Source organism: Ovis canadensis, chromosome X, assembly GCF_042477335.2.
Source record: "Ovis canadensis isolate MfBH-ARS-UI-01 breed Bighorn chromosome X, ARS-UI_OviCan_v2, whole genome shotgun sequence".
NCBI lineage: Eukaryota > Metazoa > Chordata > Mammalia > Artiodactyla > Bovidae > Ovis > Ovis canadensis.
This window is the reverse complement of record NC_091727.1, coordinates 127,931,806-127,944,524: the sequence shown is the minus strand read 5'-3', so window position 1 is coordinate 127,944,524 and position 12,719 is coordinate 127,931,806. Positions and strand designations below refer to the sequence as shown.

Here is a 12,719-nt window from a genome sequence, read left to right as displayed (position 1 = left end):
CAAAAAAAAAAAAAGGTCTATGCCAAAAAACTGCAAAAGGCAAGTGAAAAATCCTTATTTAGCACTGTGATATTTGAAAGTGTTTCAGAATTAAGGGAAAAGGAGAATAAAGCCATTATAACTTGGAAACATTAAAAAAAACCCACACAACCCATTTAGCCACATATAAGCTTTTTCTTCACCCACAGTGACATCTATGGCATTGGAACTGGATATCACAACAACCCAACTCCCAAATCTAAACATTATTTCCAAAAAGCAAAAATAATTCATTCTGTATATAGTGCTGAGTCTCAATGCTGGGATCTTTGAGAAAAGAGTCTTAAGCCATTTTTAAACGACCTTTATTACCTGCCTCTGACATTCCCCAGGTTACAGAACAGGAGGCAACTGAGCCTCCTGTTCCATGGAGGAAGCAGATAGCTCCCCTAATAACTGAATCAAGATAAGAGAGGCATGGGGAAGTACTGGAGTAATACACCCAGCAATGTTTATCCACAGCAGAAGATGGCAAAGCTGCTCAAAAGTAGACAAGTTACCTTTGGGATGACAAGTGGAAGCAAGAAAACCATACAGTTGGGACTCGGACGTCTTCCCCACCCCTAAGCCCCCTCTGCTACCAGTCCCCATCAAGTCCGTTCTACACCACAGACTGGTCCTAGTGTCTTGCTTAGCTCCCTGCTGAAGGAGGAGGGAGGGAAAAGACATCTTAAGGTCTCTTCATTTTCTTTGTCTCTGTCCCTAAGGCAACAGGAAGCTGGAGCCACAGTGGCCGGCCTGGCAGTGGTGGCAAGCGCATTGGCTCTGCAGAGTCTGAGCCCCTGGAGCAGCTGCCAGTTAGACGGCCCAGAGTTCAGGTAGACTTCACTGCTTCAGTTCAATGCCAAGTGTTGGACGTGTGGATTCAGTTCCCAGGGGGCTGGAGCTTGGTGTCGGGGCTGTCTGAAGACACGCGAGCAGAGGCAGTTTAGGGTGATGGGATGTGCGGGGTGGGGGTGGGGGTCTGGGGTGGTGGGAGAGGAGCGAGAGGCCGGCCTGGAGGGTAATGCTTCTTTCACGGCCTTCCAGACAAGGTCTCCTGGCCTCAACGTCTTCTGAGCCTCAGGTGAGGCAAGTCCTGGAAGCGGAGGAGAGGACACTGCGAGACGAGCGAGCTGAGGAGGGACCGGGCGAGCCAGCGAGCTGGGTGGCGGTTCTAGACCCCCTCGGTGCCCCGGGCCAGGGCCGGAGCGGGCAGCCCGCAGGGGGCGAGCTGGCGGCGGCCCTCGGCGGGCGAGCCGGCCACTGTCTCGGCGTCGGCGGTGGCGGGGGCCCCTCCCGGGAGCCACTCGTGCTGAGCACAGGCCTGGGACTGCTCGTCCTTGGCCTCGACGAGCTTACGGGAGCGGGTGTAGGCCAAGATGAGGCCGCCGGCCAGGCAGGCGTAGAAGACCATGATGAGCAGGATGTAGAGATAGGCATCGTCGCCCTTGGCGCTGGTCACCTCGCGGCCCACGAAGGGGTCGGGCACGACCCCCATGCCCATGCTCGGGCCGGGGCCGGCGCCCAAGCCACTGGCGTTGCCCCGGTGATGCAGCTCCAGCAGCAGGCGGCTCAGCAGGGTCCGCAGCCGCTGACTCTCGCTGCAGTTCATGGCTGTCGGGGAGTGACACGGCGGCTCCAGATCGCTGTTGACCTTGCCCCCGGGCCAGGCCGAGGGGATGCGGGCGGGCGAGCGGCGGCGGTACCCGGCTCCTCCGGGCGGGCGGCGGAGTGGCTGGGGGCCCCGCCGCCTGGGCCTCCTTATTCCCTCAGCCCCGCACCTCCTCCCCTTCCCCACCACGCCCCCTCGGCCCGAGGCCGCCTCTTCCTAGGCTGTCTCGCCGCCCGGGGGACAGGGGACAGCTGGTGGGGGGAGGAGAAGGGGACGAGGGAGGGGACGAGGCCAAGAGAGGGGCGGAGGGGGCGGGGGCGTGGAATGCGCGGGGCCCCCGGGTGGCCAAGGCTGGCCGGGCGGCTCACTGGGGCCAAGCCTGGACCCCAGGCTGCGGCAGAAGAGAATTCCTTCTAAGTTCTGGCCACCTGCCCTGAGTTTTGGCCCAGTTACAGCATCTGCCCACCCCCTGCAAGGCCGGCCCTGTGCGGGGGTTCCATCAGCTCTCACAGAACGTGGCAGCAGAGACCCCCGGTCCGCCTCTCAGAGCTGGTGATTACTGATGTAGCCAAGGACCCTGGCCTAGCTTCCCAGCCATCATTGCTTCCCCTGGACGGAGGAGGTGAGCATCTTATTCAGAAGATGCTCAGGACAAATTAGGTGACTGAAGTGGAGTAGGATGCCCCAGGCTTCAGATAATATACTAGCCTCCTGGGAAGTACCCCTGCTCTGATCTGCTATCACATTTTTAGAGGGGCCTCCACATCTTAGCATGTGAGTGTAGCATCGATTATGTGACCCTGTTTTCCCTTGGGCAGCAAGTCATCTTCCCAGAAATGCAACCAAGTTCTTCCATTAAAAGGAGCAGGGACATTTCAAAGGCTACACTCTAGACATCTCAGGATCTGAAAAGTGCCAATTCTAGAGAATATGCTGACCTCCACACCCAATTAGCCTGATATCCAGCTCTGTGCCTCTGTGGGGCTTGGTAACAAGTCTTGGCCCTGCTGGGTCATGCAGCAGTCTTTTTTTTTCCTCACAGAGTATTCCCTGGTGGCTCAGTGGTAAAGAATCTGCCTCCCAGTGTGGGTTCAATCCCTGAGTCTGGAAGTTCCCCTAGAGAAGGAAATGGCAACTCACTCCAGTATTCTTGCCTGGGAAATCCCATGGACAGAGAAGCCTGGCAGGCTACAGTCTATGGGGTCACAAAGAGTTGGACGTGACTTAGCAACTAAACAACAACAACAGTCTTCTTTTAGGGGGAATCAAGGCACTAAGACAGAGATAAGTTCATAGTATGTCCAACTGGGAAAAGACTGGGATTCACAAAGAGAAACTGCTCAAAGGATTGATTTCTAAACAGCAAGCAGGAAAAAAAATGAAGTATTGTTGGTCAGGTCTTGTATATGATTGCTAGGTAAGAGTAAAAGGAATTTTTTAAAAAGCTATATGCCTGTATGCACCCCATGCAAATCAAGCTGCCTGTTTAAGACCATTCAGTCCAGGGGCCATTTGATCTTCAAGGACCATGGGTTTAAAAAGAGATGCTTTTCTGATGTCTCTGCTTCAGCCACCCTTCAACTAGTGGGCCAGCCACTGCAAGGTTGTAGCCTTCTGTATGTTGGAGTCAAGGTGGTACCAAACCATATCCAGGGTCTCAAACAGAACCTTGCTTGGCAGCCTCTACATACCTCTTAGAGACATTCCACGTGACCCTGACCACTGCATCCCTCCTAATCACCTTGCCTCAATGTCCTCACTTCAGAGGGACTCAGGGAAGAACTGTTCAAGTGAATTGGTATGACTAGTGCTAGAGGACACAGCTAGGAAATTCTCAAGCACTACCAACCTAATGACAGAACTGTTAAGCTAAAAAACCTCTCTGATCTGTTAAAACATGACCATAATATCTAGGGATTTTTTTTTGGGGGGGGGGGAGTGGGAGGAAGAAGCCTCTTCACTGTAGCATGTATACAATCATTGAAACTTTTACTTTCAACAGCCTTATAAGCCAGTAGATTCAAATGGTTAAGCATCAGGACTAGAATAATTAGTTTGACCTTGTTCTATGTCATAACACACGCCTCTTGTCACATGGGCGGTATCCATGAGCTGCCTCCATTTTCTCACCCCTCCCTTTCCTTTCCATTCCTGGAACCTTCTAGAGTCCAGCACTTTTGGCCAAAACTACTCTCTGTAAGTAAGTTCACCAACACCCTCAGGGCCGAATTTAAGGGTCTCTGCTCAGTTTGCATCTTTGACCTCAAGGGTGAATTTGATACCATCAACCGCCCACTTCTTCCTGTCCTACCCTTGGCTCTGGTGGTATTGCGTTCTCAAGTTTCTCTTCTTATCTCTCTGATGCATCATTCTCTGTCTCTTTTGCTGGCTCCTGTTCTTTCCTCCTCCCATTAGCTGTTGAAATTCCCAAAGACTCAGTCCTCAGCCATTCTCTTAACATCTATTTCCTTGGAAAGTGTCTCCTTACATGGTCTCACCGACCACATGGTATTTATTTAGCCAAATCTGAATCTCTAGCTCTGATTCTTTCTTGGTAACATTTTTTAGATCCATCCGCTCCTTCCTTTCTGGTTTTCTCACCACAAGCTTAATCCAAGCTCTCATTACCTCAGGTCAAATATGCAAACTGAGAGTCTTATGTCAGATCACCCTGCCTACAACCCAGTCCACCTTGCTATGACTGAAATAATTCTCCGCCAACACCACTTCCATCCATTCACCCCTGTGTTCAGAAACCCCAAATTGTTCCCCACTGCTTCTTTAATGGAGTCCAATCTTCTTTGATGGGTATGAAGTCCTCATCACCAATAGACACCACCTTTGCACTTGCAAAATAGCATATTCCTGGTGTTCCTCTCCAATACTCTGGGTCTTTCATCTTCCTCAAAATACACTGACAAAAGGAAGTCTTGCTTGATACCCCTATTTGTGTCCTCAGAGTCCTTACAACACACCCTGCCTGAAAGTGCCCCAACTCAGAGTACAGTATTCAATGCACAAAATTTGGAAAACACAGAAAAACACCAAGAAAAAGAATCCCCAAGAGCGCACAAATGTTGCACATGAACATACACACATACAGGCACACACCATACATACATCATTATTTTGTAGCCTTTTTCACTTAACAAGATACTGGGGATTTTTCCTCATGTCAATAACTAATTTTTATAACATTTTATTATCTGCACAGTATTCTGGACTATGGACCTTCTATGATGTATTTAAATGAGCTCTTATTGTAAGATTTCTGGTTAATTTCCAGGTTCTTGCTATTAAAGATAATGTTTTCATGAATACATACAAGGCTAATTCGAATTCCTTTAAAGGAAATAATTACCAGAGAGAAAGCAAGTTACACATTTACAGAAGACTGGCATAGGGAGCGAGAGATGTTTAGAAGGGGGTGGAAACAGGAATGGAGACTAGTCATAAAATTTAAAAAGGCCCAACCCTCCGAAAAAAACAACAGGTGTGTGTGGGGGAGACTCTGGCTTTCTTTTCACTCAAGGGGCTGGCTGCTGGACAGCCCTACAACCCCAGCCCTGAATGGCTGAGATGCCAACCCCCTCCAACCCCCTACATTTAATGAAATTGTGAATCCAGCAGACAAGGATTGAATCTCATTCCTCCCCAGCTTTCCATCCCCTCTACACCTGTCCCATACCTGTCACATAATCATCTGTTTATCCATTGTCCAGAATTCACTTATTTCCTGACTGGTAATCAAGTGTGTTGACAAAGGGAAGGAATTTATAATCATGTGTTTAGACTTTCAAAAATGTCTTGGAAAAGGTTCTGTTCCATGCCAGGGTTGTTTTAAAAGTACAATTGAGGCGCCATGGGCTAGGAAACACTTTCACCATTCCTTGAAACTGTGAATGTTTCCTGCCAATAGCGCAGCTCCATGGAAGTTGGTTGAATTGAACTGAGTTGAGTTTGGCTAGTTGCCAAAGGACAGGCACAGATGGTAAGCACTGTTGGAGTCCAGGAGGCTGGCAAAGCTACAATGGGCTCCAAGGGAGGGGAGGAAAGAAGGCTTCATGAAGCACCAACTACAGAACGAGAATCATTCATTCATTCATTTCTTCAATGAATACTTGTTGCATGTTACACTGTGCAAGGCACTGTGCTGGATCTTAGAGACACCTCAGCAAACAAGTCACACCCGTGAGCTGGCTGTGGCTTTGACGGTTCACAGACACTTCTTTGTGAACTGGGCCAAATCAGGGAGTGCCAGGATCTGGAATGGGATGAGAGGTGGGCATGAAGGATAGCCAGAATTCTGATTGGGAGAGAATTTTGAGTCTGGACCTAAGAATTAGAGTCCAAAGACTTGTTTAAAAAAAAGGAAGATTCCCCTTAATTCAAAAGAGGGAGGAGAATAAATGAGACAGTTCCTGGATCACACTGGGACTTCTCAGTTGCTTCATGGGATTGTGTGCAGTATTGGGGGTAGAGGGATTGTGCTTTGATAAAATCAATATTTATGGGTTCAAATGAACCCCAGGGGCTTCATGTGCCTACTTTGGAGATTTCTTGGAGATGGGCTTGTGCTGGGGTTACCCTATATCCAGGCCACATATGGGAGCATGATCAGGGAGCCCCTGATCTCATTTATCAAATGCCTGTTGATGTTGTTCAGTCACTCAGTTGTGTTTGACTCTTTGAGACCCCATGGACTACAGCACACCATGCTTCCCTGTCCTTCACCATCTTCCAGAGTTTGCTCAAATTCATGTCCATTGAGTCAGTGATGCCATCCAACCATCTCATCCTCTGTCGCCCCCTTCTCCTGCCCTCAATCTTTCCCAGCATCAGGGTCTTTTTCAATGAGTCGGCTCTTTGCATCAGGAGGCCAAAGTATTGGAGCTTCAACTTCAGCATCAATCCTGCCAATGAATATTCAGGGTTGACTTATTTTAGGATTGACTGGTTTGATCTCCTTGCAGTCCAAGGGACTCTCAAGTCTCAAATGCCTAGCATGTGCTATTAATTAACCTCACAACAACCCTATGAGGAGGGTAGGGTTGTTATTAAAAATATTTAACAGCACTATGTCTTGGGTACTGATGGATAAGTAAACAATCAGAATGGTTTCATCGCTAAGTTGTGTCTGACTCTTGTGACCCCATGGACTATAGCCTGCCAGGCTCCTCTGTCCTTGGGATTCTCCAGGCAAGAATACTGGAGTAGGTTTTAGATGCTGACTATAAACAACCAATATAGCCTCACAGAGCCACATCATGGGGCAAAGAAGTAGAAGAGAGGCACAGACTACAGAGCTTCCTAGTTCCCAGAAGACGAAACGAAGATCTCATCTCCTTGGGGTTCACAGCTGTCCTGAGTCATTTTGAATCTCTTTCCTCCCTGCTGCTGCCTCCACTGCTCCCTGTGTTCACAGCAAGTACGTGAAATATCCCTCCCTACTGACTCCTCTAAAGCAATGATATCTACTGCAGCTGCTCCTCTCTCCCAGCAGTCTTCTAAGGATGCCACTTGTTGGCTCAAAATTCTTGAATGGGCCGCATTGGCTTGACAAATTATCACCTTAGTGTGGCCATCAAAACTCTCTGTGCTCTGGCTTGAAGATGCCTTCCAGTCATATTTGAAGCAATAACTACCCAACGTGTCTCCAATACCAGAAATCTCTTCTCTTTTTTTATAACTTATTTTTATTGAGATGTAATTAGTATATAACACTGTGTAAGTCTGAGGTGTCAAATATGTTTATCTGGTACATTTGTATTGCAAAATGATTACTACTGTAACATGAGCTAAATCTTCCTCTATCACCTGACATAATGATCATTTCTTTTCGGTGGGGAGAGCTTTTAAGACATGTTTTCAACTAGATAACATCTCTCCGTCCTTAGCAATTCCACAGCATAGGATACCAGTAATATGTGTGCTTGTCAGATGGTCCCAACAATCCTTTTGAGGGCAAGGGCTGTGTTCTTTCTCTTCGTATTCTTTGTCTAGCCTGGAACAGTGTCTGGCATGCAGTAGGTGATCAGGAAATATTTACCTGGGTCTGAGGTCTGCCTTCTTCCAGTGAAGCCTTATAAGTTTGAAAGAAATTGGCTCCATTCAGGATATGGAACTTTGTGGATGCATTTTTTCCCCCAAAAAAGAGAATATTATGCAAATTTCAAACATACAGCCAAGTTGAAAGAATTTGCCAGCAGCATCTTGTAACTTATTAACCAGATCCTACCATAAAGTTTTCTGATACTGGCTTTATCCATCCCTTATCTATCCATCTGTCTGTCTATCCAGTGCCCTTTCTTTCTTAAGTTGCAGGTATCAGTACATTTTACTCCTAAACACTTTCCAGATGTGTGTGTGTGTGTGCACGCGCACGCGTGTGCTCAGTCATGTCTGACTCTTTGAGACACCCTGGACTGTAGCCTGCCAGGCTCCTTTGTCCATCAGATTTCCCATGCAATGGAGTGGGTAGCCATTTCCTACTCCAGGGGATAGGGTTCAATATTTGCTTGTTATTCTTTTGTTTTACTTTTGAGGTAAAATATATCTACATTAATTGTACATTTGCTGAGTTTTGACGAATGTAACTGTGTAACTTAGCTCCCTACTAAGATGTAGAAGATTATTTCCACTCAAGATTAAGCTTCCTATTGCCCCTTCCCTAGCAGTCCTCTCCTTTCACTCTTAGAGGTAACCACTGCTTTGATTTTTTTTCCATCATTGATTAGTTTTACCTATTACAGAACTTCATGCGAATGGAATCATATAGCATGAACTCTTTTGTATAAGACTTCTTTGAAAAGATACATGCTAAGAAAAGACTTCTTTGACTCAGTTTGAGGTTTCTGAGAATCATCCAACCATGTACCTGTAAACTTTTTCCTTTTTATTGCTGAATAGCACCCCATTGTGTGACAATACCACAGTTTGTGTATCAGTTATCCATTTATCCTTTCTCCTACTGATGGACACTTGAATTGTTTTCAGTTTCTGTCTATTAAGAGTAAGGTGGCTATGAATATTCTCATACAAGTCTTTTTGTAAACATATATTTTCCTTTTTCTTGGGTAAGTACAGAGGGAGAAAAATGCTGGGTCACAGGGAAGATGTGATTTAGTTTTATAAGAAACGGCCAGACTGTTTCCCAAGGTGGTTGTATTTTTTTACACTCCCACCAATAATGTATGAGGATTACAATCGTTTGTGGTTACTTTTCCATCTCTTTGCTTCAGTCCCATACTTAGCTTTGTCTTGTACCCATGACATGCATTTACTCTTAGAATAGGGCCAGGCCTGTTGTGGTTTATTACTTAAAGTCTCCCCCCCCCCCCGCCACCGTCACCCATTTTGCTGACTACTAAATGTATATCCAGTCTCTAGATGGAGTTGCTAGAATGTGAGTCAACTCTGTGCGATAATAGCTTTTACTGAAAGTTTACATGTGCCCAGCACTGTGTTAAACACTTTATATGCATTATCTGACTTAATCCTTACAGGAACCCTGTGAGGTAGGTACAATATCATTCCCATTGTACAGTTGAGGAAACTGAGGCCCAGAGAGGTTAACTTGCTCAGAGTCACAAGCTTGTAGGTGGCCACGACTTAAAGCTGAGTCTGTAATGTGCTGCATGCATGCCATGTCACTTCAGTTGTGTCCAACTCTTTTCCACCTCATGGACTGTAGCCTGTCAGACTCCTCTGCCCATAGGATTCTCCAGGCAAGAATACTGGAGTGGGTTGCCATTTCCTCCTCCGGGGGATCTCCCCAACCCAGGGATTGAAACTACATCTCCTGAGGCTCCTGTATTGCAGGCAAACTCTTTACCACTGAGCCACAGGGAAAGGCGCCCGTAATGTACTACCACTGTGCTACAATGCTGCTGTCTAATGTCCTTTGTCCAGAGGCTAACAGGAAAAAAAAGAACTTCTTTGTTCACTCCCAACCCCTTTATTTTTCAGCTGAGAATATGGAAGTCCAGAGAGGAGAAAGACTTGACTGAAGTCCCCAGGTGCCTCAGTGGTTAAGAACCCACCTGCTAGTGCAGGAGACACAAGAGACCAGGGTTCGATCTCTGGGTTGGGAATATCCCCTGGAGAAGGAAATGGCAACCTGCTCCAGTATTCTTGCCTGGAGAATTCCATAGACAGAGGAGCCTAGTGGGCTACAGTCTGTGGGGTCACAAAGAATCAGACATGATGGAGCGCGCGCACACACACACACACACACACACAGCCATCAGAATCCTACCTCCTAGTCAGGAAATCTTTCCACTCCAGTACACAGCCTCCTTCAATGTTTGGGGCAGTTCGGATTTTATTTCTACCTTTTTAATGATGACAAGAATCTGAAAACCATTTTGAGATCTCTGAAAGAAGTGTGTGAATATAAGAGAATGGAGTAGGGTCGACCTTCCCTTTAGGGCCAAAACATAAGGTCACAAATTAAATTGTCAAATTTGTGTCATTCATGCCTAAACATTATCTTGAAAAATGTTTCTCCCGCCCACTCAGTCTTCTCTGGAAAAGGAAAGAAAACAAATGTGCAGACTTGAGGTATTCTGTGGGAAAGGAGTTGGAAGAAGCCGGGGGCACTTTTCTCTTGGACTGCCACAGCGCCATCTGGTGGAAGGCTTGGGGTTTTGTTTTTCTTCGTTTTTCTGTTCACAGGTTTATTGCCGGTTTCTGTGCCAGCTCCTGGGTTAGGAGTGGAGGATCCAGATGAGCCTCGCTTCCTCCCGTAATGAAGCTAACGTTCTACGGTGTGGGGGTTACCCAAACCCTTACAACACTGTGTGGTAAAAGTCCTATTAGAGACAAATAAGGCAAACTTGCATTTTCATTCTGGGTTGGCCACCTACCAGCTCTGTTACCTTGAGCAAAGTCACTTAACTTCTCTGTGTCCCAGTTTCGTCTTTTGTAAAATGGAGATAATAATAGAAGTGCTCACTGTAGGGTTTTGTGGCAGGATTGAATAAGATAATGCTGAGAAAGCACTGAGAATAGTGCTTTGAACATATTAAATGTTTAAGAATGTCAGCCGTGGTTATAGGCATGCTCAGTTGTGTCTGACTCTTTGCAACCCCATGGACTGTAGACCGCCAAGCTCCTCTGTCCATGGGATTCTCCAGGCAAGAATACTGGAGTTGGTTGCCATGTCCTCCTCCAGGGGGGGATCTTCCCGGATCAGGGATCAAACCTATGTCTCCTGCACTGGCAGGCAGATTCTTTATCACTGATCCACCTGGGAAGCCCTCAGACATGGTTACTTCATCATTAAAGATAAGCATATGGTGCTGTGGGGCCCAGAGGAGGGGCATTTAGCTCATCCTCAGAGAGCTCATAGCAGCCATCCCTGCGGATGTGACATTTGGGATGTCTTGAATAGGAAGTCATTTGGGCCCTTCCTCCACATGGAAAGCAACGTCTGCAACATGTGGGTAAGGAAAACAACAGCATTCACCTCCCCTCGCCCCTGCATCATGAAGGGCTGGCACAGCATCCTTGTCTTGGGAGTGCCAGGGGCTTCAGTGAGGGCCTCTGAGCTGGAAGATGCTGTGGGAACATTTAAGAATTATTGGGTTTGGGACCCAGACCAAGTGAGAAATTGGTTCCCACAATGGATAAGCAAAGCTTGACTTGAAATTAGATACTAAAAGAAAAATCAAGACCAGTTGTGTCAACTGGTATTTGTTTTAATTCTGACTTTGGGGAAAATAGTGCTTCACTGGTTCTTTATTCACCCAACATAGGCAGGCTGGAGCCTGGTAAGTTCCCACTGCCTCAAAACATGAACATTTCTGGGCCCCTCTGTTGCTCTCCAAATTGTGCCTGGCCCACATCATGACCACAACTGATTCTATTCATATTCTTTTCCCTGCAAACTCTTAAGCCTTCTATGTTGTCCCAATTTTACTCATCCTTCATGGTCTAGACTTTCTCATTTGTTCATGAAATATTTTCTTTTTTATATTGAGGTATAATTGACATATAACATTTATTAGTTATAAGTGTACAACATAATGCTTTGATATTTGAATATACCATAACATGATCACCACAATAAGGTGAATGAACGTCCGTCACCACACACAGTTACAAATTTTTTTCTTGTGATGAGAGTAATATCTACTTCCTTAGCAACTTATGAATATGCAGTACAGTATTATTAACTATAGTCACCAGGCTGTACATTACATCCCCAGGACATATTTATTTTATACCTGGAAATTTGTAACTTTGACCCTCTTCACCCCTTTCTCCCACATACCTCCCAACAACCACCAATGTTTTTTGTATCTATGAACTTGTTTTTCTTTTGTTTTAGATTTCACACATAAATGAGATCATGCAGTATTTCTTTTTCTCTGACTTATTTGATTTATTCCATTGTACATATACACCACATTTTCTTTTTTCATTCATCCATCAGAGGACACTTAGTTTGTTTCCATATCTTGGGTGTAAATAATACTGCAGTGAACATGGGGATGCATATATCTTTTCAAGTTAGTATTTTCATTTTCTCCAGATAAACACCCAGAAGTGGAATTGCTCAATCATATGATAGGAACCTCGATACTATTTTTAATTGTTTGAGGAACCTCCATACTATTTTCCATAGTGGCTGCACCAATTTACATTCCTACCAACAGTGCACGAGGGTTCCCTTTTCTCCACATCCTCACCAACACTTGTTATTTCTTGTCTTCCTGGTAATAGCCATCCTAACAGGTGTGAGGTTGTAGCTCACTGCGATTTTGACTTGCCTGAAATATTTTCTGAGAATGTACTATGTGCCAGGCACAGCGGCAGACACCAGAGATATAGCAGTGAACAAGACAGACACAGTCTGTCTGCCTTCCCAGAGCCGACAGTCTGCCTGGAACTATGACATGAAAACAAAGCATTGTGACCATGAGTCACCAGAGTTTTCTCAGAGGAGGGATCTGTCTAAAACAGTGCTTTCCAATTGTTTTCTTCACATAGCACACATAGATAACATATATGACCCCTAGGATAAATGGGTAAGAAAGTAGCCTGCCAGGGAGCTCTGGCCACTCCAGGGGCAGAGGGCACC

At 46.1% G+C, this 12,719-nt stretch overlaps 1 protein-coding gene across 1 annotated transcript; it reads right to left on the bottom strand.

The window, feature by feature from the left end:
- Window positions 1-328: 328 nt before the first annotated feature.
- On the bottom strand, window positions 329-2,008 carry KCNE5 (potassium voltage-gated channel subfamily E regulatory subunit 5). The gene has a single exon (XM_070290950.1). It carries the CDS (start codon window positions 1,631-1,633, stop codon window positions 1,196-1,198), a length of 438 nt encoding a protein of 145 aa, XP_070147051.1. The 5' UTR covers window positions 1,634-2,008; the 3' UTR covers window positions 329-1,195.
- Window positions 2,009-12,719: the final 10,711 nt, after the last annotated feature.